This window comes from Dromiciops gliroides, chromosome 4 (genome assembly GCF_019393635.1).
Source record: "Dromiciops gliroides isolate mDroGli1 chromosome 4, mDroGli1.pri, whole genome shotgun sequence".
NCBI classification, from domain to species: Eukaryota; Metazoa; Chordata; class Mammalia; order Microbiotheria; family Microbiotheriidae; genus Dromiciops; species Dromiciops gliroides.
Window position 1 is genome coordinate 165,016,760 of NC_057864.1, and position 27,423 is coordinate 165,044,182.

The following is a 27,423-nucleotide window of genomic DNA, read 5'->3' on the forward strand; positions in this document are numbered from 1 at the left end:
GTGGATCAGATTAAAGTCCCAGATATGTGGGCCCATATCAATGCATATTTTAACAAGGCAGATACTGTGTACATCTGACCTAATAACTGTGCACCTTAGTCATGATGTTTTAAAATGGCTAATTTGGAGTTCTGGCTTGCAGGTTTTCAAATGCACATTGGAGATGCCTTTAAACCGTATTTCCCTGTGATACTATGTGGGTCTGTCTAAAGTACAAAACATGAATCAAGAGTTTCAGATAGTACAGAAGTACCTGGGCTTTGCTGTTTTCACACTGTAGTCTTAGAACTTTGAGCATTCACCTTTAAGAGTGAACTCTGGGGGCAGCTAGGTGGCCCAGTGGATAAAGCACCGGCCCTGGAGTCAGGAGGACCTGAGTTCAAATCCAGCCTCAGACACTTAACACTTACTAGCTGTGTGACCCTGGGCAAGTCACTTAACCCCAATTGCCTCACTTAACAAAAAAAAGAGTGAATGCTGCAAACCTCATGTAATTGACTTTTCTTCTGCTGTCACCCACTCTCCATTATGTCCTTTTAAGGATCTCTTTTCTATCTTTTTAGCCAACCATCTAGTTTGTATCCCTACTCCATTTTCTGTGTTATGAAGGCTGCCTTGGATGTTGCTAGAACTGACACCTCACTAAGGCAGCTAACTTTGTTATTATTGATTTGTCACCAACTCAGAAGGAAGACTAGGCAAAGAGGAGCACTGGGTGGGAAGTCTGAGGACTTGTGGTCAGATGACACTACTGTAGATTTAGAGCTGGAATAGACTGTAGAAGGCACTTGTGTCCTGGCCCTGCTGCTTATTACCTGTTTGACTGTGGGCAAGTCACTTTGCCTCTCTGGGTCTCAGTTTCCTCATATGTAAAATAAGTGGGTTGGACTAATTTAAATACTAATTGAAATCCCTTCCAACTAAATCCTATGATCCTTAGTATGATTTTGAAGAGGAATATAGGGAAAGGAGAATTTACAGTTGAACAGGAAGTGGAAATTATCAAAAGCTATTTTGTCCCATTTTATGCTAACCAAACTGATAACATAGAGATATGAATGAATACATAAAATACATGGAGTAACTGAAGGAGTTTTTTTTATGTGAACACTTTGATTTTTCTAACTCCTTAAAGTCAGATTAATAGTTTACTATGTTGTTGGGATCACCCCCTTTTCCCCCAACCCCTCAAATGCACAGAGCAAGGCTTCTCACTAAGTAGTAATCTCCAAGGTTAATGGCTTTTTAAGCAATGTGTAAATTTGGTAGTCTTCCACTTCTAAAGTAATCTTTATTAAAAGCTTATACTTTTGTGGATAGAGCACCGGCTCTGGATTCAGGAGTACCTGAGTTCAAATCCAGCCTCAGACACTTAACACTTACTAGCTGTGTGACTCTGGGCAAGTCAATTAACCCCAATTGCCTCACTTAAAAAAAAAAAGCTTATACTTTTTATATATTTTGTAAACAGGATTGGTTATCAAGCAGTTGAAACCCTAGATAAATAATAAGAGAGTAGAGCACCTAGCTGCCCCTCAGTAAGTTCAAATCATTAGGCATAGTAAAACCCCATCACAAGGTAGATGTGATTCTTAGTTGGTATCAATTATTGTTATACAAAAGCAAAATGGGGTGCTTCAAAACCTAATGGATTGCTACTCACTAGGGTTTTTCAAGGAAAGTGTCTTGACCTTTGCCAGGAAGGTTGGAAACGTTTTTTTCATGCTTTTCTTTTCTTTTCTTTCTTTTTTAAAAGGTCACTTGTGTCTCTAGTCCAAATTATTTGGACTAAGTGGCTGTCAAGGTCCTCTGCTCTGAGGTTCTGTGATTCCCTTTTCAGTTTCTTCTTCCCTACCCCCATCAAACTGAAGTTCGTAAGTCATTTAAAAGAAACCCCTAAGCTCTGACAAAAAATTGCAGCTATGTCCATGCCTTCTAATGTACCTTTTTAAAAAAATTTTTTTAATGTACCTTTTAACAACTGCTCAAATAACCTGGTTTCCCCCTCAAGCTTATTTAAACATCCTAGTGTGCTGGAAGTGAGGTAATTTATGACATTACTTTGATAAGCAAGGTAATATTGATTTGCTGTAAATGAGAATGACTGTCAAGTGTATTTTCTATAGTCTTCTCAAGTTCAGCCATAAAGGCAGACTTTATAGAAGCAAAGTGCTCCCTTCTTGTATAAACAGTTAGAGAGCTGACCTAAAGAAACCTTCTCATAAATATCCTGAAACCTGATTATAGATTGATATAGAAAAAGGGAGGGGTGGAGAAAGAAGTAAAAAAATTTTCTAGTAGTTGTTCTGCATGTTTTTGAACTCTTATGCCTTATTTTTTGTTTATGTTATGTGTTTATGTCCATAAACACTTTCTGTGCTTTGCATTTATGGGACCTGATTATATCCTTGTGGAGTTGGGAAGAAGTTTAAGATGGTATTTCAGAGAGCAGAATAACACTTTGCCAGAGCTGATCTAAGCTCTGAGGGCTTCTGCCCACATCTTTTTGCTGCCCCTGAAATTCCTTTGCCACTTGAAGTTATTATATTAACCCTCTTCTCATTCCATTTTCCTCCTTTTGATTTCCTTCCTTTTTCCTTACATTTCCTTTTATCTTTATTCATTACTGCTATTCTCATGTTCCTCTCCCATTACTGTAGAACAGATACTTTTCCTTGAACAGCCTTTTTTTTTTTTTTGTGGGACAATTTGGGTTAAGTGACTTGCCAAAGGTCAGAAAGCTAGTAAGTGTCAAGTGTCTGAGGCTGGATTTGAACTCAGGTACTCCTGAATCCAGGGCTGGTGCTTAGTCCACTGTACCAGCTAGCTGCCCCACTTGAACAGCCTTTTAAGGTTCACTTCCCTCTAGGGAAGATATTTCTTCTCTACACGTTTGCATTACTGATCCTTGTTAAGTATTTGCCTTCGTTCCTGCCAGTTATTATTGATGGATGTAGTATGTAGATTTTGAGCTCCCAAAAGGAGTGTCATATACTTTTCAGTATATGTCCTGGAAAATTTCTAACCCTGACAAGAGGACATTCTTCATAAGGAAGAGTTATTTGTTAAAAAAGGATAATCTCTCTACGGACAAGACCTTATGTTTTTCCCCCTTGACTTTTGTCTTCTAGGTATGCTTCTTGTCACAACAGACACTCTTGGTCATGATTTTCATGTCTTCCAAATCCTGACTCATCCGTGGTCCTCATCACAGAGTGCTGTCCATCATTTATACACCCTTCATAGGGGAGAAACTGAAGCCAAAGTAAGTCTTGTCTTTGTTCTTTTTTTTTTTTTAGTGAGGCAATTGGGGTTAAGTGACTTGCCCAGGGTCACACAGCTAGTAAGTGTTAAGTGTCTGAGGTCGGATTTGAACTCAGGTACTCCTGACTCCAGGGCTGGTGCTTTATCCAATGTGCCATCTAGCTGCCCCTTGTCTTTGTTCTTAATATATTTTTTCTGGTTTGTCTCCACGCTGTCAGTCATATCATATTGGAGTTTAGGAAATACTGTCCTTTGTGATGGAGCTATAAAATGTTTTTTTTTTTTTGGAGAAAAGTTTTGCACAATTATAGTGACCCCCATAAGCTATGGTTTTACTAGACCTATTTGCTTCAAGTTTTTTCAATTTTTAAAGAGTGTCAGAACTCTATGCAAATGCCAGGCCTTTTTTGTTTCCTACTAGTATTTAAGGCAAAATATGTCTAAGAAAAAAAGAAAAAACTATACTTGAGACTACATTACCCCCTTTTGGAGAACATTCTCAAATGTAAAAGGGAACTATAACATATGTGAAATTATCAAAGACATTTAGTATTACCATGAAGATTTTCTTTTTACTCTTAGTAATAAAGTTAGAAGTCTTGCCCTCCACTAAATAAGACTCTCTGATCTCCACATTATAGTGAACCCTGACTCAAGCTTTTTGAATTTCAAATAAAGTATGTTAAATGGGAATCCTTATGGAACTCTCCTCATATTTTTCCTCCTGCTTTTCCTTTCCTCCTGTCATAGTTCAGAAAGATCTATTAATACAATAGCTACAGATGTGTAGTGTGGCTTGGAGTTTTTCCCTCAGTTCACTTTTTGATTCTGTCAGATGAATTGGGAAATCTCAGCTTTTGGCATTCAACATGTTTCCCAAACGATCACCATTGAGCATTTTATCCAAACCAGCTGTCCTGGGGAGAGTGAGAAACTGAAGAGTGGAATTCCAACCGCTACAAACATAGCTTTTTGTTAATTTTTTGTTTTTTTGTTAATGCTCCTAACAGTTGAATTAATAATTATATTCACAATTTACATCCACTAGAATTAAGCTCAATAAATGTTCATGGGCTCATGTACATGGCTTTGTCTCACCAGTCCACTTTCTTTCCTCTAAGGTAGGAATAGATAAATAATAGTGGTAACTAAAACATTCATTAAAACTTAAAATGGCAGAAATTATATCCCATATTTCTTTTGCACTTGCATCCTCTCATATTTCTGATGTTATCATTATTGTAGTTGTTCAAAAGTCAAGTTGCAATACTGTCTCCATGGCTTCTGTTTTGAACTCAAGTTATAAACTTGAGTTTATTTTATATATTTATATATATATATATATATGTATATAATATCTCAATTGGATAGTGATTGCTACTCTTTTTGCATTTACATTAGGTGTAGCCAAAACGTAATATTAAGACTTCCTTCTCTAATTGCAGAGGAATTCATAATTCTCTACAGATTTTTATAGAGGACATTGCTTAGCTCCAGTGTGTTCAGAGGAGGGTGACAGGATTATAAAGGAATCTGAGTCCATTTAAGATGAATGTCACCTGAAGATCTTGGGAATTTTTAGCCTGGAGATGTAAGGAATCGTGGCAAACATGACAGCTTTCCACAACGATGGGAATTGCCCTCTTTGGTTTCCAAAGACAGAGCCTGGGGTAGTATTTGAATTTTCAAGGAGGCTAAGTTAGATTTGATTTTAGGAAATTATCAATTAGAACTGTTGACAGTAGATTGGGCTGCCTTTAAATGGTTTATATCTTCACAGAGGTCATCAAACAAAGGCTGGATGACCACACATGTGATAAGGAACATTCCTTTTGTCATCAGTTGTGTTCGATGGCCACTACCCTCCCTTCCATCTCTATCATTCTTTGATGCCATGCATCAGTGAAACATTTTCTAATGACTTCTTATTGTTTTTTATGGACATTGAAGCATTGCAAATTATATTAATTTTCCAAGTGGGTGAATGGACACATGAAGATTCATTGTTCTATTGGGTTATATTTTCCAATGTATTTGCTTCCAGACTTTGTTACTAAGAGGGAGTTCTTTTGTAATAAGGAAGTTTGAAGTGATAGGAAGTGGACCTGTAATTTTGTTGTGAAAATCCTAGCACCTTCTTTCTAAATGAGAGCCTTAGTGCATTGGCAAAAGTACTGAGGAATTAGGTGACTTGCTCAGAATCACAAACAACTCTCTGTCAGAAGCAGAGCTTGAAAGCAGATTCTTCAGCCATGGCAATGCCATCAGTGCCTCTCTAGATATAAAGCAAGCTAGAAAGAGTGAAACTTTTAGCAATAGTATTTTGGAGTGGAATGAAAGGAATAATTTAATGGAAGATGCTTATCATGTTTTAGAATGTGACCCTTTTAAAAGAATGCTCCTTAAATGTTCCTATAACTTGGTAGTCTTCTATGAGCTCTGCTGTTGTCTTAATTCCTGTAGCTTGTTTGGCCTTTGTTTCTGAAGAAAATCAATGGCATGACAGGTGATATCTTGAATTGGAGAGCGATTTTGATTTAAGTGAGGCATAGTTGCACAATTATCAGCTTCACCCTCTGTCTTCCTGAGTCATCCACAGTCCAATGGCAGGACAAGTCAAGATGATTGGTGATGGCCATCTACTATAGTAGATGACCTTGGTGTCTTTGATGTCTGACCAAGCTCTGAGGGCTCCACAGCACCTACTTCAGCCAACTTTATGGCCTTTGAAACAAATTGTTCTCTTCTGACCACTCTGCCAAGGGAAGTCTTCTCCTAACTCACTGATGACCTGTCAGTTTCTCCCTACCTGGCTTAGCCATCTGCTGAGATGTAGCTACTGTACATGCTACAGCTTCTAGGAGTCATAGGCGAGAATGGGGGGGACCAAAGGTGGATGAACTGTCCTGGAAAGAGCTCAGCAAAGCTCTTGCAGCAGAGATGCTAGTCCTCCTGAACACCCCCTACACTTCAATTCCTGTAACACATATTATCAGTACCACACATTACACAGTATTTTACACTCTTATTTGTCTGTCTTTGTGTATGCTCTGTGTCTTTAACTTGTTTGTGATGCTTTTGAATCCTGGCTAACTGTTTGGATCCCCTATTCCTATGCTTTGCATATCCCCAGTGTATCAACGAATGTAAAATGAGAATACCAACTATGCTCCCATTTTACAGCTAAAAAACTGAGGGTTTGAGCAGCTATGTAATTTGCCCACTGGGTTAGGACTTTGTCACAGTCTCCTAACCACAAAACCTCAAAATGCAAGTACCCTGACTTGGCCACCATGAAAATTATTTTTTTACGACTTTCCTCTTAAAAATCCTCTTAGACCCAGATAGGAAATTCATAAATGATATGTATCATATATTTAGAAATACTTCCAGCATGTGATCTATTTGCTTTCTCATTCTTTACAATCAAGTTATTTTAGATTTAGCTGAAAGTATTGAGGGTGCTTTAATCAGGCTGCAAAAAATCAAGTATGTGGATCTAATTATGTTGAATTAAGTTGTTTTGTGGTCTGTGACTTGGGATATCATCTGCATCTGACAACAATTTTCCTTATAAAGCACATATGTAGTAAGAAAAATATTCCTTGTTTTCAGCAGTTAAGTCATATGTGGTAGAAAGCTTATGAGTACTCTAACATTATTGTAGTATTATTCAGCTTCAATAAAGTGTCTTACTGAAAGCAAGGTTCTCTTTGAACGTAACATGCATAGCAGAATTATTCTTGAAAGAAATATAAATCAGATAAATGTCTAACAATTAAACCATATTTCTCTAAAAGTATCAGAACTGTCCAGCCAAACGAAGCACAATTAGTACCTTTAATTGCCAAAAGAGAAAAGAAAGAAATCCTGCTGGTTAGTAATTACTAAATTGAAACCATGTGATAGTCACATGATTTCTTTCAGCTTTAAAGGGAGTGCCTTGTAGTATGTTCACAGCTTTGTGAGTCTTGGAACTAAATTCAATATAGTTCAATTTTGCTAGACTGGTGATGTGAGGAAGAATGAATGACCTCGGGATACCAGAGTTGCAAATGGACAGGGGAAAGGAGGGAGGAAGGAAAAGAAAGAGGAAGAGTGGGGTGGGGAGAATGCCCATAACAAAATATATGCACTCTGAAGGTAGGGAATATGCTATCATCTTTGCATGATTAGTTACTGGCATAGGACGTTGATCCAATAAGAAAACAAAGCTTTGAGGCCTCAGCAGGGAAGGAAGAAAAGCTAAGGACAGGACGCATTTATTTGAAGGATCCGGATCAGTAATGAGGTTTGTTCAGTGTAAAAGAAATGTCATTGTATATGGGAGTCTTAAGAAATGTTGCTGTAAACTGCGATTGACCCCACTATCACCATTATGGTAGTTAGGTGGCATAGTGAATAGAGTGCTGGAGCTGGAGTTAGGAAAACAAGAGTTCAAATCTAGCCTTAGACACTTAACTTCTGTTTGTCTCAATTTCCTCAGTTTTTGTGTTGTTTTGTTTTTGAGGCAGTTGAGGTTAAGTGGCTTGTCCAGGGTCACAGAGCCAGTTAGTGTCTGAGGCTGAATTTGAATTTAGGTCCTCCTAATTCCGAAGCTGGTGTTCTATCTGCTGCACCACCTTGCTGCCCCAGTTTCCTTAATTTGTAAATGAGGATAATAATAGTACGTGTCCCTCCAGGTTGTTTGGAGGAGCAGATGAAATATTTGTAATGTGCTCAGTGCAGTGCCTGGCACATAGTAGGTGCTTAAGAAATGCTGATTTCCCTCCTTCCTTACATTAAGCAGAAGCCACAGTTGTTAACCAGAATTCTAAAATGTGACCTTCCACAATTTAAGTTAGGGGTTGATTATCTTTAGTGAGAAGATTCACTGCCAGATTTCTCTAGATATTGAATGAATGAATGAATGAAGCATTTAAAACACTTATGATATACAAAGCACTGTGCTACATGATGGGGATACAAAGAGAAAAGACTTCACATTTTAATGCAGGAAATAACATATGGAAACATGCAGCTGCAAGTTAGAAGGGAGAGTCCCATGGTAGTAAAGCATTTCTTAATGCCTCTTTTGCAGTGTCATTTCCCTTGTTAAAATCATATCTTTCTCTTATCCTCATTCTCTCTTTTGATATATATAATTTATACACACATATAACACACAGATGGACAAACAACAAAGTAAACAGTAGGGTTTTTATTATTGTTCTTGGACGCCTAATTCCATATGCACCATCTTCAATCTGACTATACGCTATTGTGGCTCAGTGACAGCTCACCTTTATATATGAGTTTACTGTTTGAGCACCATGGACAGAGATCAATCTTGATATCATGCAACCTGTGTTTAGATCTCTGCTTCCTACTATCTGTGTGACCTTGGTAAAATTACTGAACTTTTCTGGGCCTTTAACATCATATTTAAAATGAGGGGCTGTGTTTGATAAGATCCCAAATTCCTCTCTAGATCTTTTTTTTTTTTTTGTGAGGCAATTGGGGTTAAGTGACTTGCCCAGGGTCACACAGCTAGTAAGTGTTAAGCGTCTGAGGCCAGATTTGAACTCAGGTACTCCTGACTCCAGGGCCCGTGCTCTACCCACTGCACCACCTAGCTGCCTTATCTCTAGATCTTTATTTTTCTAAAACACTTTTAAAAACACATTTTAAAAAATAAGAACTCTATGAAAAACCTTGATATTTGTGAGCACATATATTTATGTGCAGAGTATGCCAAAAGTCTTATTGGAGATTCAAACTATTAAACCTTAAATCTGTATTAAGACTTGAGATGCCCTATATAAATTGGTTTAATTTCTAGATCATAATTTGCTTGGTAATTGTACATTTCACATTTCTAACAGCTAAGAATATGATTATATTTCACATGTGGATTGTTTTGCTTTATAAACTAAAAGAATATGTGTGTGTGTATGTGTGTGTACACAGAGAGCACAGAAGCTATAGCGTACAGGAAATCAGAGGAAAGTAGAGAAAAAAGGAGGCAGGAATAGGAGGAAAGAAATATAGACATGACAGAGAGATTGAGAGATACTCAATTGAGAGATACTCAGTGAGAAATACTGAGAGAATTCCACTTGTTGATTCATTGAGAATGCTAGTGTAATCGGGCTTGAATTTTTAAGCATAAATACCATTTTATTAACTTTTTCTTCTCTTTTCTTATTTCTATAAACTCACCCTTGCTGTGGTTCCTATTAATATTTGACCAACCTGGTGAACTTGTTTGAGGTGGCCCCCACACTAAAATGTTTCCTTATCTTTATGCCACTCCAGATCTGGAGACCTTGCATTAAAGGGCATGTGTAAATTGTTATGTCTCAAAATCCTGATTATACTTAGCAAATTTTTGTTGAGTGCCATTATTCTTTGAACTAGTCTATCTGATATTTTAAATTTGGGGACAAATAATATTCATAATTCTTCAAGGAAAAATATATAAAGAAAAGGACACAACATTCTTTTTTCTTTTCTTTTCTTTTTTTTTTTTTTGGCAGGGCAATGAGGGTTAAGTGATTTGCCCAGGGTTACACAGCGAGTGTCAAGTGTCTGAGGCCAGATTTGAACTCAGGTCCTCCTGAATCTAGGGCCGGTGCTTTATCCACTGTGTCACCTAGCTGCCCCTTCCAACATTTATAGTCGGTTTCCTAACTGACATGAAACATCTCATGCACCTCCAATTGAGAGGGCATACTGTCTACTTATGAATAAATATTTTTAAATTTTATAACAGCACAAGTTTTGTAGCCAATTGGAATCTTCAATTAATTATTATTGTTTAAAAAGTTTAACTCTTAGTAGAAAAAATCCTAATTAAAAACATAGCATATTTTCAATAAATTCAAATCAGCAAACAGTTATTATTCACTGTGTGCTAACACACTATGCTTGGCCTAACATACAAAGACAGTAAGGAAACAATCTGTAATCTTAAGGAGTTTATGGGACTGGTGAGAATAGAATGTCTACGTAAACACTTAAGTCCTTAGGCTAGGCAGTGTCATTTACAGAGAAGAGATGGTTAATAACCAATGGAATCAGTAAAGGTTTCTTATAAGAGGTGACACATGAGCTTTGCTTTGAATGGAGCTGAGGATTCTTTGAAGTAGAGGTGTACGGGAAGTGCATTCCAGACATGGGGAGCATGTATTATTGTAAAGGTACAGAGGCAGAAATGTCATGTACAGGGAAAAGCTGGCCATATTTGTCTGGCATGTAGTGTGTGAAAAGGGTGAAACATATGAATTAGACTGGAAAAATAAAGACAAACTGGATTCTAGAGGTCTTTAAATGCTAGACCCCCTGGAATTTCCTCCTTTTCCTTATAGTAGTGAGAAGTCATTGAATATTTTTTAATGTGGGTGACACAATCAATAATCTAGTATGCATTTATTAATCATTATATGCCAGGCACTGTACTTAGCACTGGAGATGAAAATAAAAAAAGAAAGACTTCCTCTCAAGTAGCTTATATTTTAATGAGGGAATAGAGCACTTATAGGGGAGTTGCAACCAGGAAAGGGAGTCATAGGAATTTATACATAGGATATTCAATTGGCACCACTCTCTACTGCATTAACAGTATTAGTTTGATTATTGCTCCCAGAATGAGAGATGGATAGGTGAGACTGATGACGTAATGGCCTGTGACTACATGGGATGAGAAGGTGAAACATGGTCTGAGCCCCACAGTTAGGTGCGCTAGTTTGCATTCACTCAATCACAAATCAGTGAGGCTGGATACTTAGGGTGAAAATTCCAAAGATGAATGGATTAACTTCTCCAAGAATTGAGGGGCATTGATTCTCAGTGTTCATAATATAGAGATCCAGGTCTGGGCAGATAGAGGTGGCCAGAAGTAGCACAACATCAATAGTCAGCTGTACTTCACAGAAACTTAACTGGGAGGTAGGCAGTGATTTCTTTGTCCCTGTAAGTATTCAAGGGGAGTTGTTTTTTGTTTATATACCTTCAAAAGGTTCTTGATCATATCATTTGACCATTTATCAATTGAGGAATGTTTCATATTTTTATAAATTTGCCTCAGTTCCCTATATACTGGAGAAATGAGGCCTTTATCACAGAAACTTGCTACTTGCTGGAAATTTTCCCTCCAGTTTACCATTTTCTTTCCAATTTTGGCAGCATTTTATTTTGCAAAACTTTTAAAATTTAATGTTATCAAAATTATCCATTATCATTTCCATGATCCTCTCTCTATTTTTTTTATAACACAATCTTCTCTATATTTGTTTATAAACTCTTTCCTTATCTATAGATCTGACAGGTTAATTTTTCCATGCTCTCCTCATTTACTTATGATATCATACTTTATATCTCAATATTTTATCCATTTTGACCTAATCTTGAAATGAGGTATTGGTCTATGCCTAACTTTGTTCTTAATATGTAAAATATGTAATTAATGTCATAAAACTTATTTCCCAATTATCTTTACTTCCTCCTCTTCCTCCTTGGCTCCTTTTTTGATCATGACTTTCAGGTAATCCAGTACTTCTTAAATGATCTCTCCTCAGTCTGTTTTCTAGGTTAATTGTTTTTTGCTTTGTTTTATTTTGGTTTTGGTGAGTCAATTGGGGTTAAGTGACTTGCCCAGGGACACACAGCTAGTAAGTGTCAAGTGTCTGCAGATTTGAACTCAGTTCCTCCTGAATCCAAGGTCAGTGCTCCACCTACTGCACCACCTAGCTGCCCTTAGGTAATTTTTTTTCTGGTGAAATATTTCATTTTCCTCAATTTTTTTTATTATTTTGACTTTATTTTATTGTTTCTTGATGTCTCATGGAATCATTAGCTTTTACTTGACCAATTCTAATTTTTTTTGGGGGGGGGCAATGGGGGTTAAGTGACTTGCCCAGGGTCACACAGCTAGTAAGTGTCAAGTGTCTGAGGCTGGATTTGAACTCAGGAACTCCTGAATCCAGGGCCCGTGCTTTATCCACTGTGCCCCCTAGCCGCCCCCAATTCTAATTTTTAAGGTGTTATTTTCTTTGAGATTTTCTGCTTCTTTTACCAAGCTATTCAGAGTCTCTCTCTCTCTCTCTCTCTCTCTCTCTCTCTCTCTGGTTGTTGCTGTTTTGTGGGGCAATGAGGGTTAAGTGACTTGCCCAGGGTCACACAGCTAGTAAGTGTCAAGTGTCTGAGGCCGGATTTGAACTCAGGTCCTCCTGAATCCAGGGTCAGTGCTTTATCCACTGTGCCACCTAGTTGCCCCTCAGTCTTTTTTCATAATTTTCTTGTTTTGTTCTAATTTCTTTTCCCAATTTATCTTCTATAACTCTTATTTAATTTTGAAAATCATGTTTTTGCTCTTTTTAAAAAAAATCTTTCTTCAGCTCTTCTAGAAATTCTTGTTGGACTTGTGTTCAGTCTGTGTTTTTTGGGTGTTTTCCTTTGAGGCTTTGTTTATAGATATTTTCAAATCATTGTCTTCTGAGTTTGTGTCTTGAGCTTCCCTGACATTATGGTAGCTAAATGTTTATGGTCATGTTTTTCTTTCTTTTTTTCCTTGTTTGTGCTCATTTTCCCAGCCTATTTCTTGACTTTGTTCTTCATGTTTGAGTTAGAGTATGCTCACATCTGGAGTTGGGGTATTGGTGGCTAGCCTGAGTTTCTGTGGCTAGATCCGTGGGCATATTAGGTTTTTTGTGTTTCCAGTGTAGTGTGATCTGGGTAGAGTTCATGCCTTCACTCTGCTCCTTACCCAGATAGGGCCTGTGTTCCCATGCCACTACAGACCACAAGTACTCCTCTACACCCTGGAACTGCAACCTGGAACTGGATGATGGGTAAAAGAACTCCCAAATGGTGTCTCACCCTGTATCCACTGTTAACATAGGGTTTACTGTGATATCTCTGACCAAATGTTTAGTCCCCTTACTTTCCTTAGGCTCTGATTGGTCTTGGTGTTACTGTTCCTGCTGCTGTTGCTACTGCCCCTCCAGGCCCCACAGCTGTTGCCACTTCTGCCAGCTTCTGCCAACTCCTACCCAATTGTCTACAGACCTCCTTTTCTGTTCCCCTAAGTTGTCCTGGGACAGGAAAATGAATCACTGATTTTTTTTTTCTGGTTATCCTCCTTCAAATTTGATTTGAAGCATTATAGAGTTGTTTAAAGGATTGGGTTACAAAAGCTAAACAGAAATGCTTAATTTACTTCACCATCCTGACTCAACCTCTCACTACTCTAGTTGTCAAAGGCTGAACAAAATGCAAGACCTGTTTTCATAGATGTCTATCAGTGATATTCATTATAGGATTTGTGTTACCCCTCCTGTTCTTCAGATTCCTCCCCCTAGCCTCTGTACCCATTAGTAAACAAGCTTTTGTAAATCACCTACTATGCGCCAGGTACTATACTGAACGATGAGGAGACAAAGAAAAGCAACAAAACAAGCTGTGCTTTCAAGAATCTCGCCTCTTCCAGAATTTCTTTCCATTTCCAAACCTCAGTAGCCTGCCTATTATTCAGTGTTTCTGCTGTGCTCTGGGTAATGTTTATGCATGGTAATCAGTTTAGGTTTCTCATATGGCATGCATATTTACTTTACATATATACATATTTGTTTTACAATATTTTAAGGAACTTTTATTTCTATTTCCTTTTAAAATAATTTTATGTCAGATAGTATGTCAGGGAAAAAGTAGTTGAGCTCCCTTTTCTCCCAAACAGTAGGTTTAACATCTTCAAACAATTAGTGTAACATAAATGTTTTACTAGACACTAGGGAAACAAAGGTTTTTGTAGAGCTTGTGATTCATTTGGTTTCAGGGTGAAACATAGAATTTGGTATGTGCCTTTGGATTTGTGAATTATAGATTAAATTTTGCTTACTAAGTCTGGTGAAGCTACTTATACCTTTGATATGCTGGTATATGCTTCCAGGCTGATTAGTTACAATGGAATGACCACTTGAACGAGGAGTCAAAAACTTGGGTACCAAATTTGCCCCTGCCACTGATTTATCCTTTAACCATGTACAAATTACTTCCTCACCATGGGTGTCAGTTAGCTCCTCTGTAAAATAAGAGGATGATTTCAAGTTTGTCTTTACTTTCAAAATTTTCTGCTTTTCCTCTTTTCTAAGCTAATCCCCTTTGAGAAAACTCATTCTTATAATTATAGAACAGTAACTGGTACTTGAGGTAGTGAGGTGGCACAGTAGATAAGAGTGCCAGACTGGAGTCAGGAAGACTAACCTACCTGAGTTCAAATCTGGAGTGAGACACTTGCTCTGTGACCCTGGGTAGGTCACTTAACTCTTTTTACATCAGTTCCTCATCTATAAAATGAGCTATAGAAGGAAATGGTAAACCATTTCAGTATCTTTGCAAAGAAAACCTCAAATGGGGTCATAAAGAGTCAGACACAACTGAACAATAACAAATTGATACTTATTGATATACTTTGTTTTTACATTAACTATATTTTCCAGTGTATCTCTCCCTCCTTCCCCTTCTCCCTTATGAAAAAGAGTAAAAAGAATCAAATCAGAGAAAGTGACCAACATATCAAAAAATTCCCCTACCTTTTTTTTTTTAAGTGAGGCAATTGGGGTTAAGTGACTTGCCCAGGGTCACACAGCTAGTAAGTGTTAAGTGTCTGAGGCCGGATCTGAACTCAGGTACTCCTGACTCCTGACTCCTGCTCTATCCACTGCACCATCTAGCTTCCCCCCCGCCTTACCCTTTTTAAAGAAGGGGAAAGAGAGAGGGAGAGTCCTCCTTTTACCTCTTCTTGTGTCCAAGCTTGGTCATTTTATTTGTTTTGATGGTATTCTTTCTATTTACATTGTTGTAGTAATTGTGTTCATTGCTTTCTTGGTTTTGCTTACTTCACTTTGCATTAATTATTATAAATCTTCTCTTGCTTCTTTGTATTCACCATATTCATTCATGCACAATAATATTCTATAATATTCAGGTACCACATTTTGTTAAGCCATTCTCTTACTGATGGATATATACTTGGCTGCCAAAAAAGTGCTGCTATAAATATTTTGTTGTATATGTGACCTTTCTTTTCCCACTGACTGTGTAACAGTAGAATCTCTTGAGACAATAGTATAGTTATCTTAGTAACCTTACTTCATATAATTCCAAATTATTTCTACAATGCTTCAATCAATTCACAATTCCACTAAGAATCAATTCATGTACCTGTGTTCTTGCACATCCTCCTACATTTGTTATTTCTACCTTTTGTCATCTTTTCCAAATTTTCTGGATGGGAGATTAAACATCAGAGTTGCTTTGATGGACATTTCTCTTATTGTTAGTGATTTGTGATATCCTTTCATGGCTTTCAGTAGCTTGCAATTCTTCTTTTGAGAACTTTGATCATATTCTTTGACCATCTTTTGAAGAATCGCTTGTAGTCTTATAGATTTCTACTAGTGGTCTACATATTTTAGACATACTCCTATCAGATATTTCAATATCAAATATCAATATCAAATGGTTCCATCTATATCATAACTGTATTAATTTTGTTAATGGAGAGAAATGATTAATTCTCTTATTTTAATAACCAATTATTGAATTAGGATCAAGGGTTTCCTTCCTATCTTCTTCATCTTTTAGAAATCAGACCCTGTAGGTTATTCAGGTAGTCTTTAAAGTACATGCTGATAATGAGAGGGAAAATTCAGATTTGTTCAAAAGGCAAAGAAATTTTAGTTTAAGTGAATTAATGGGTTCCTATCCTTTGTGTTTTATGCAGACAGGTCTTGGAAAAAGTGGATTCTCCCTTTTGTCCATATTACCCTAGATGGGGTTGATATGGATATAGTTAAATCTCTTTGACCAAGACTGAGTGATCAGAAACATACCCTCAAACCCTCATTAGAAGAAGCTCACCTCACTATAATATTATTTCATTACTTGTTAATCAATTAGAGTTGATTGCCACCCTCAGGCACACCCACTTATATGGACTTACAAGTATTAAGTGGGTTCTATGAGGGGTCTTTGGCATTTGAGAATGACGCTGATCCATTTTTATTAATTATTGCTAATACAAATGCTTATTGATATCTTTTGTTTTTACATTAACTATATTTTCCAGTGTATCTCTCCCTCCTTCCCCTTCTGGTGAGCCATCCCTTTTGTGAGCCTTTTTTGATTTCATGTAATCAAAATGATCAATTTTTTTGTTTGCCTATTTTTGTTCATCTAAGAATTTGCCTTATGACCTTATACTTGTAAAAATTATATTATCTGCTTCTTTTCTAATTGTTTTATGCTATGATCTCGAATAAGTAGGTACATATTCACTTTGAGTTGTTATATTGATCTAAGTCGAAGTCCTGCCAGGTTGATTTCAGTTTTCCTAAAAATTTTTGGCAAATAGGGAGTTCTTTCCTAGGCAATTTTTTTTTTTTAGTTTTTTTGAACACTGGATTATTTAATTCAGTTATTTCTGTTTCTTCTCTAGTCTGTTCCATTCATTTGATTGCCAGTCTATCTATTTATATCTATATCTATTTTTCCTTTTTTTTTACGATGTAGTTTTAAAAGATTATTTCTCTTCATGTGCTAGATCTTTTGTTCCTCCAAATACACTTTCTTACATTAAAATTTCTAGTTAAAAATAGCACATTCCACCAAGTCTATGGTATTTTTACATAGCTACAACAGAATTGGGCAGAAGGGGGAGATTGAAAGGGAAGTCCCTTGCCAAATACCTTTAAAATGCATAAAATATCTGGGAGTCCAACTACAAAGAAACATTTAATATTTTTATAGATAACATTATAAAATGCTTATTAAGTAAATAAAGAATAGATGGGCAGAGCCATGATGATAGAATAAAGGCAGGGGCTTGCTTGCCTAAATTCCTCCTCCTAAATTCCCCACCAAACATTTAAAATAATTCCTCAAAACAAATTATGGCATGGCAGAACCAACAAAAGGACAAGGTGAAACAATTTTCCAGCCCAAGACAACTTAGAAGTTATTAGGAAAGGTCTGTCTCACTGGGGTGAGAGTGGAATGTATTCTATCACAGGTCATACCAATGCAGACTACATAATTGCAAGCCAGCAGCAGGCCTTGGAGGTAACTGAATTGGCAGCAGTGGCAGGTTCTGGAGTTTTTAGCCCACAAGTGGTGAGAGGACCATATAGCTGGGTGAGATTAGAAGGAACCCTTTGCTGGCACTAGGTGTAGGACTGTTGCATTGCCCATATGTGGTTCTACGTCAGTCCCAGGGTTAGGATGAGGATGAGCACACTAGGGTATGCAGTATCAGGCATACAGGGGCCCTGGTCACAGTCCCAAGAGAGAGAAGAGTGCTTGTGGTTGCTCACAGCCCAGAGTACAAGCCAGGAGAGTAGCAAACACACTTCTTCTTAGATTGTATTATCTTTGAAGAAATGAAAACTTACAGACCCCTAGAACTAGCTCTGAAAACAGCAGCACAAAAAAACTTGAATGCCCCCTCCACCCCAGGAGCAGAGTCCAACTTTAACATAAAGTTAAAAATCAAGAAATAAGCTGGAAACATGAGAAAGCAACAACAAAATAATAATCTTACCATAGAAAGTTACTATCGTGACAGGGAAAAATCAAAACACAAACTCAGAAGGAGACAACAAAGTCAATACTTTTACATCCAAAGTCTCAAAGTAAAATGTGAATTTGTCTCAGGCCCAAAAAGAATTACTGAAATTAATTTGCAAATGTAATGGTATACTCATCAAAATAGCCGAGGTATGTTTTGGAGAGTGTATGCATTTGGAAAAACAAATGAAATAGGATATCTCAGGAATAAAGAGGTCTTAAATTATTTATCTTAGTGTTTTGTAATAGTTAATAAATCTGCCTTTTAGGAAGTTAACCATATCCCAGAGGGCATTTCATACACTAGCATCATTGTGAAAAAAGGGTGTGAAAAGAATTACCTTCTGGGGGTAACAGAAGTGGTCAAGTTGGCTTAAATTCAGAATAAGCTTTCACAGGCCAAAAGATGGCCCTTTTGATTGCCTAGTTCAGTAAATCTGGCAAGGGTAGTGTCATATGTTCTTCTATTGTATTCATACATATGATTAATCATTTACCTTTTGTTTGATAAACCAGGCTCTAGGTATTGAAGATTAAATTGGGAATTTTTCCTTGAACACTGAGTAACAGTTAACTGATTAGGATGAGATAAAAACTGAACTATCACCCCAGTCTTGATTCTCTTGCCTGCCAAATGTTTGAGTCCAATAGATTCAATAAACTTTTTGGAAATGTATTCTTTTTCTCCTATTCTTTTTGCTCTGTTTCCCTACCCCCAAATTGGCTATTTGTAAATAAATAGCAGATTCAGTGTACTAATGTTGGTGAAACTTTCTTTTCCTTAAACCAAACTACAAGAAAGTTGATTGAGATGTTTGGAAGACTTTCCTGGGAAGAGTGAGGAGAGAGGGAAACTTCCAGGTCTTGTGTGATTCTAAGAAGCCTCAAGATTTGGCGGTAGCTCCAGTGAAGAGCATCAAAGATGGCCTTCAAACAAAATATTGTCCTATTTTAAATGGTTTTTAGTCCAGTCAACTTTAGAGTTCAGGCAAGCTACAGGATGTTCCAAGACCAACAGTTCTATTTGCTCCATGATGAAAGTTAAGCTTTTGCTTGCTTATATTTTCTCTTTGATCTCCGAATATAAACACAGAGGAGGGGGAAAAGGCCTGAAAACAGTATTATCTCAGTGTAGAACAAATAACCTTGATGATAACACAGGTGGACTGATGGCCAGCACAGGCTTTATCTTTTATGCTGCCAGCATTTTCTTGTCCTTAGTGACAAAAGGTTGTTATAATTGACCTTACTTCAAATTGTCACATATAAGAGAAGATGGAAATGCTCAATGTTCTCTTCATAATCCAAGAAGAGATTTATACTTTTGCAAAAGATGTAACTTTCTGTCCTGTTAACTTTCAGATGTGTAAAATTGGGGTTCTTCCCATAAACATAATTATCTATCAACAAAAAATGCTCACTTTCTGAACCCCAGAATACTAGCAATCTTTCTGTTAGTCCTAGATAACTCTGTAACAGTGATAATTTTTTAAATTAAAAAAATAATCAAAACCTCATACCCTGCCTGTGTGTTTTGCAATCAAGTACATCCATTTTTTAAAAAAAATTATTTTATTTTATTTTCAGTTTTTAATTTTTATTCCATCTCTCTTTATACCCCAATTGAGAAAGCAAGAAAAACAAAATTACTACAAATATGTATAATAATGCAAAATAAATTCCTTCATTAGTCATTTCCAAAAAAAAAGTTTCCTCAATCTGAATTCTAGTATCACTTCTGTATCTGGAGGTAGTTAGCATGCTTCACTATGAGTCTTCTGTCATTGCCAGTGGTCATAGAGTTTTGTCTTTACAATATCTTTGTTACTGTCTAAATTTTTCTCCTGGTTCTGCTTACTTCACTTTGTATCAATTCATATGAGTATTGCTATGTTTCTCTTAAACTATCTTCTTCATCATTTCTTACAGCACAGTAATTTTCCATAATATATATATATATATATATATATATATATATACCATAAGGTGTTGAGGCATTCCCCAATTGATGGACAAACCCTCAGTTTCCAATTCTTTGTTACCATTTAAAGAGTTGCTATAAATATTTTTGTACATATTAGTTCTTTTCCTCTATCTTTGATTTTCTTATGGGTATAGCCTTAGTAACAGTTACTGGATCAAATGGTATGTATGCATAGTATCTTTTTAGCTTTGGGGGCATAATTCCAGGTTCCTATCTAGAATGGCTTGACCAGTTCCCAGTTCTACCAACAATGCATTAATGCACCTGTTTTAATTGTTTTAATTTGCATTTTTAAATTATTAGTGATTTCAAACATTTAAAAAAGACTTGATAGCTTGGATTTCTTCCTCTTTCTATCCTCCTAACCACTTATCAATTGGGGAATGGCTTTTATTCTTATAAATGTTATTCAATTCCCTATTTATCTTAGAAATGAGATCTATATCAGAGAAACTTGTGGTTAAGACTATTCCCAGTTTCCTGGGTCTCTTCTAATTTTAGCTACATTGATTTTATTTGCACAAACCTTTTTTAATTTCATGTAATAAAAATTGACCATTTTACCTTCTGTGAACCTCTATAGAGGTTTGATCATGAACTCTTCTCCTATCAATAGATCTTTCAGTTAATTTCATCCATAATTCTAAATCATGAGCTACCTTGATTTGGGCTGGTTAATTAATCACTGCAGAAGCATCCAGTGCCCAAGTTTACACTAGAGGTGGATGGAATTGTGCAGACCTTCTAAAATAGGTTAAATAAATAGACCTTTGACTCCTAAAAACCTTTGCCTTCACACAGGGGTACAGTAGAAAAAGTCCTGGATTTGTAATCAGAGAACTTAGGATAAAACCCTGCCTCTTCTTCCAGGTTTGTCCTTGGTCATGTTTCATATCATTCGTTAACTTCCTCATCTGTAAAATGAGAAGATTGGACCAGATGACCTCTAAGGGCTTGTCCAGTTCTAAATTTATGGTCTCATATTCTCTCACTCTACAATGCAAAAAAATCAATTTAGATCACTTAATAACCATGATAAGCACCTACTATGTGGTACACATCTCACATATTTCACCCTCACTTTTAGCAAAGAAAATCATTTAAGCAAAAATCCCATATACAAAGACAGCATATGAAAGTATATACGAAATTTATTCCAATTGTTTCTGTATTGAGATTTAGGTTTTTCTTGTGACCTTTTCTCTGGATCATTAATTTTTTTTCACTTGGTTCATCAACTGATGAGTTTGGCTTCCTTTTACTGCTTTATTCAAATGCATTATCGTTGTCATTGTGTTTATTGTTCTGTTGGTTCTGCCAGTTTCACCTTATATCAGTTTATATAAATCTTCTCATTATTCTCTGATTTCATCATATTTCTTATTTCTTGCTTCACAATAGTATTTATTGCATCAAATGTCTATGCCTCTGAACCATTCTCTAACTTATGTTCACTCATTTTTATCCCAATATTTACTATCACAAAAAGTTCTTTTCAGGATACTTCAGTAAATATGGGATCTTTGTTTCTGTTTTGATCTCCTTAGGCTGTATTCCTTGTGGTATGATTTTTGGTTCATAGGATCCTAGCTTCAGAATCCATATGAACCTTTTAGGTAATTTTATTCAATTCCTCATTTTACCAAAGAGGAAGTAGAAGTCTATATTAAGTAATATTCTAAGGTTCACACAGATAGTGAGGGTATTGATCAACATTCATAAATTTGAATTCAGGTCTTCTGTCTCCAAATCCATTATTCTTTCAGGGGTATAAAATGTTTTAATAACTTTTCTTGAATAATGCCAAGTTGTTATCCAGAATGGCTGTATTACCAATAGTCACCTAGTGTGGCTATCTTTTCATGGGCAGCTGAGTGCCCCAATGGATAGAATACCAGGCCTAGAGTCAGGAAGATTTATCTTCTGAGCTCAAATCCAACCTCAGACACTTATTATCTATATGACCCTTAACCTTGTTTACCTCAGTTTCCTCGTTTGTAAAATTAGCTGGATGGGGTAGCTAGGTGGTGCAGTGGATAGAGCACCAGCTGTGGATTCAGGAGGACCTGAGTTCAAATCCGGTCTAACACTTGACACTTACTAGCTGTGTGACCCTGGGCAAGTCACTTAACCCCATTTGCCTCACCTCCCCCCAAAAAAAATTAGCTGGAGAAGGAAATGGCAAACCACTCCAGTTTCTTTGCCAAGGAAATCCCAAATGGGGTCATGAAGAATCAGATATGACTGAAAAAACTTATCAGCAGCTTTTCATAGCCTCTTCTCCATTTACTGTTTCTCTTTTTTGTTACCTTTGCCAAATTTCCGGGTGTGAAATGAACCTCCATTTTCTTTAAATTTGCCTTGCTTCAATTATTAATGATTTGTATCATGTTTTCATGTAGTAATTTATCTGATTCATTTTAACATTATTGCCCTAAATATTACTCATGAAGGAAGAACTATGGCTTTTACATATCTGTTTTTAATCTTAGAAAACAGATGAACATGGCAGGAAATGTTGGTTTAGATCATCTGTAAGGGATGTTTTAAATTCTTTGAGATTTCTTAGATAAGCATTGTTTTATAAGTGCTACAAATAATAAAGTTCAGTATTAATTTCTACAGACTATTTCCTGAATTAGTCACCACAGTAGGAAGTGTGCTTAGCTTTTTAGAAACATCATCACATAATATTTATTAAGTACCTTTTCCTTAGCCAACATTCCCTTGCATTCCTTTTTTGTTAGTTTCTCTCAATTTAGAGCATTCCATAAACAGAGGCTTAAAATCTTTTCAGATTATATTAAATTTACAATAATGTTTCCAAGTTAGTCTCAACCAAGATGAAATGAATCTACCTTGGTTTTCCAGGGAAAATTTCTCCAAGTTAGAAGTTTCTTATTGTTCCCCCATCCTAACCTGCCTCTTGTTTCCTGTTCCTTCCCATTTTGTCTCATTTCTCTGTTTAGTATTACTTAGAAAAGAAAAAAGTTAATTTATTAGACTTGTTCAGTTTATGGATTAAAGGGAAACAAGTGATGGATAGACTGAACGCAAGGTTATAAAAATTTATAAAAGAAAAGTAAGCAGAGTCAAGAAAATAATATCCCTAGTAACTACAACAATGTTAATGGGAAAAACCAACTACACACTAAAAAAAAAAATCAAAATTATAAATATTAAGCAGGACTTCAATGAAGAGATATGAAGATACCCTTCCCCTACCCTTTCATGAAAGTGGGAAATCCACAGGTGTTACATATTTCATATGTTCTTATTCATTATAGTCAGTTGTGCTGATTTCTTTTTACTTTCTAAAGACTTACATTAAAAATTATAAGGGAAAATGAAAAATCAGTGCAATGAGGATAATTTTAAATTTTATTTCACATTAAAGTTCTTAGCATTTTTATATCAGTCCAAGGTACTGGATGCCTTCCATTAGCGGCATATCTTCCTTTAAATCTTTCAATATTACACACACACACACACACACACACAGAGGAAGATATCCCCTAAAGGAAGACATCCAGTCTGTCATCCTGTGCTTTTGCTCTGTGACCAATCTACCTCCTTTTTTAAGTCATTATACATTTCTTTATGTGTAAGTATTTTCTTTAGTGATAGGTCCCACTTTTTAAAATCAAAAATCATAATTTTTTTGAGACTGTGGTGTTCCTTAATTCAAATCCAGGTAGTATCCACCATAATTGGTTTTTTTTTTTGTTTGTTTGTTTTGTTGTTGTTGTTGTTGTTGTTGTTGTTGTTTTTTCAGGGCAATGAGGGTTAAGTGACTTGCCCAAGGGCAAGTGTCAGGTGTCTGAGGCTGGATTTGGACTCAGGTCCTCCTGAATCCAGGGCCAGTGCTTTATGCACTGCACCACCTAGCTGCCATAATTGTTTTTTTTTAACTGATGAAAAAGCATGTAACTTGGATTGCTTCTTTCCTGTTATTGTGAAGTAAAAGTTGAAAGGTATAGAATGGCAAGTATTGGATTTGGAAGTATATTAATTTCTACTTACTTGATAACCATTAGGCTCTTATGTAGCTAAACGACTTCTTTAGTTTCTGAATGGAAGACTACTGGAGCTGTATTAACCTTAAGCAACAGAAGTGGTAATGAGGGAAAATTGGACCAGTTAGTTATTTCTAGTTGCCAAAGAAAACGAAGTCAGTATCTCCATGAACACTTATGCAATAAGGTGTACTAAATGGATCAAATACAATATTCTAGGACAAGTTTGGGATCTATGATTAAAATTATGAATTCCTTAGCATATGCCCTAGGTCTATACTCCCAGGCCAATTGAGACATCATTTGTATTTCAAAAAGAGCATGGAAAAGCATTAGGGTGATTGTAGTACCATCTTGTCCAATATTAAAGTCAAAGTAGAAGGGAGTTATGATGTGACGTTAGGGCTATGAATTCCAGGCATTCCTCTTAGATTTTCAGGGATCATGTCCATGAAACTTTACTCTGTGATTCTTTTCCATGTACAAAAGCTGAACTGAGCCTTTCGTGACTACTGGAAAAAATTGGATAATGTGATAAAATTTCTGACTTTGTCAATTTCATGCTACTCAGCTGATGTTCTTATTGTAGAAATGGATTGTCCTCAAGCAGCTCTGGAGCTTTCAATTAGTCTAAATCTCTTTTAGAAATGTTGTCATAGGAGAAACAGCAAAGGAGATAAAACGAAAAGGGATATAACAAACCAAAGAGGAAAGTTTGGGAAGGGGAACAGGAAAATCTTTTGGTGAGATCAAGTATTTGGGTGAGAATTCCAAATGAACTTTGTGAAGGTTGTCAGTTAATTCATGAAGGTGTTTAAATTTTCTTCTGCATGAAATTATAGCCAACTATTTACATATTATTTTAATTTAACTGTAATTAATTATTATTATAATTAATCATTCTACTGAAGTTTGGCCATTCATCACATCTTTGTTTTTTAGAGTGAAATGTGTTAATTAGGTATAAAGATATGTTAAGCTTTTTATTTTGAATCCCAGCTTCACTTCTTACTAGGTGGGTTGTTGTTGTTTGTCCTTTGTTCTCAAAGAGGACCATAACATTGAGGTGATATCATGACTTCCCCTGAATTAGATTTAAGTGAGGGAGGACTATGTAAGGTCAACAACCTCACTCTCTCCTCCAGAGCCATCTGGGTCCAGTGGCAAGATATATACATCAGGAAGACTGGAGATGGTCCTGAATATTTAAGGCAACTGGGGTTGCCCCAAATCCCACAGCTATTAAGTGTTTGAGGTGAGATTTGAACTCAGCTCCTCTTGACTCCACAACCAGTGCTGTATCAACTGAGCCACCTAGCTGCCCACTAGGTGGGTGATCTTGTGGTCAAGTCATGTAACATATCTCCTGGTTTTCCGATTATATCCCATGCCACTGCAAACATGCCTTCAGAGGTAAAGAATAATGTGGAAGGCAACTTCAGGGTCTTCAATTTTCATTTAGCAAATAAGAAGGGGAAAATTTATTCTCTTGGAAAATTATTTCAAATTTCCAAGATGTATTTAAGATGTATTATATAAGGCATATTATCAACCACTGGTTCAGTCAGTCAGTCAACAGCCTAATTGCCAGTTACTATGCAGGAAATACAAAGACAGAAATTTCCTAAAGAAATTTATCTTCATAGGTGGAGACATTATGTACCCATAGAAATAAATACAAAGTTAATTCAAGATAATTTGGAGGGGGAAGATACTAAAACTTGAAGTGAATGTCAAAAAGGCTTCATGGGGCAGCTAGGTGGCACAGTGGATATAGCACTGGCCCTGGATTCAGGAGTACCTGAGTTCAAATTTGGCCTCAGACACTTGACACTTACTAGCTACGTGACCCTGGACAAGTCACTTAACCCTAATTGCCCTACCCTGCCCCCAAAAAAGTATGTCTTACAAAAAGGCTTCATGTAGGAGGTAGCCTTTAAACTGAGCTTTGAAAGATGGACATTAAGACCTAGACTTTAGGAATATCACTTCAGCAGTGGTGTGGAGGATAGATTGGAGTAAGAGAGAGTTCAGCTAATGGACAATGTTAAGGGCTTCATCATTGTGGATACTTCTTCTCCAATGCAGATTTTTTACAGGATAAAATACAACCTCCTCTGTTTAGCTTTTAAAGTTGTACCCAACTTTTGTCCCAACATGTATTTCTACCCTCATTGGTCATTCCCCTTCCCACTCTCTGTGCTACCACAACTGGGCTTTTGTCTGCCCTGACAAATGACATTTCCTTTCCTGTCTTTCTGTCTTTGCACTGACCAACCCATATGTCTGGAATGTATTCCCTACTTACCTCTTCCTAATAGACTCCTCTTCCTATATGATGCTGTTCAGATACTATTTTCTACATGAATCGTGACCTGATCTGCCCAGCTGCTAGTGTCCTACCTCAAAAAGTACCCTTGTTTTTGGCTACCTTGTATATATTTGAACTGTATTCACATTTTTATTTAGGCTTTATACATGTTCACATACGTACTTGTTGTCCCCCTCATTCACTCTTTGTGAATAAGGATTGTTTCCTTCTTTATATTTCTTTCCCCAGGGCCTGGTACATAGTAAATACTTAATAAATACTTGCTGATTGATTTTTTTCAAGACATCTTGTTTGAATTGTTCTTTCATATCTTAATATTTCCACATGTTTATACTATATGTCTCTAAGGCCCTTGCCTGAAAGGATGGTGTCTACTTCTCTCCTTTTCTCCCCTCTTCCCCCAATCAAAAGAATAGCAGTAAATGTCAACATTAAGCATGTATAACAATTAATGGAGCACCTCATAGTTTATTTATCATTCAAGCAGTTAAGTATCATAACTTCTAACCATCATAACCTGCTAATAGCAGATTCACATATAATAACTATCTTAATGGGAAACAATGATTGATTTGAGACATGAATTTTATTGACGTTTGATTTTCTTATAGTATCCTTCTGACCATTCTTTTTTCACTTATTTAAAGAAGGCTGGATGGAGGAGAATTTAAAATAAACATTTGATTGTGCCTTGTGCCTCCCTCCCCATTACCTTCAAATTGCTCATTTGACCCAACTAAAGATGAGAAATGTTCCTTCCAGGATATGAGCAGCTGCTTATTTTCCCTTTTACAAAGTCTAGGGGAGGGCTCCATTAAATACAATATGAACGAAGTAGCCATTGTTTTGAAATAGTCCAAGTGATTCCAAAATTGACCTAAGGAAATAATCACCAGGAAAGGAGGCTTACTGCCGACCACTTGAAGGAGATGTTGCTGGTAGAGGTACATGTGTATATCCAGGACATTACCAATTACTTTGAAGTCTTACTTCACAATTCCTCTTACCTTCCCTTCTTTTGCATTTATTTTTAAGAATCAATACTTTTTTTGTTTTAGTGATGCAATTGGGGTTAAGTGACTTGCCCAAGGTCACACAGCTAGTAAGTGTCAAGTGTCTGAGGTCACATTTGAACTCAGGTCCTCCTGACTACTGGGCCAGTGCTCTATCTACTGCGCCACTTAGCTGCCCCTTGCATTTATTTTTACTGTTATTACACAAGT

At 36.5% G+C, this 27,423-nt stretch overlaps 1 protein-coding gene across 1 annotated transcript in view; it reads left to right on the forward strand.

The window, feature by feature from the left end:
* BCAS3 (BCAS3 microtubule associated cell migration factor) overlaps positions 1-27,423 on the forward strand; it is a 789,343-nt gene that overhangs the window by 285,202 nt on the left and 476,718 nt on the right. The window contains exon 15 of the mRNA XM_044003231.1: positions 3,132-3,265. Coding sequence (XP_043859166.1) covers positions 3,132-3,265 — 134 coding nt within the window. The remainder of the gene's footprint in view (positions 1-3,131; positions 3,266-27,423) is intronic.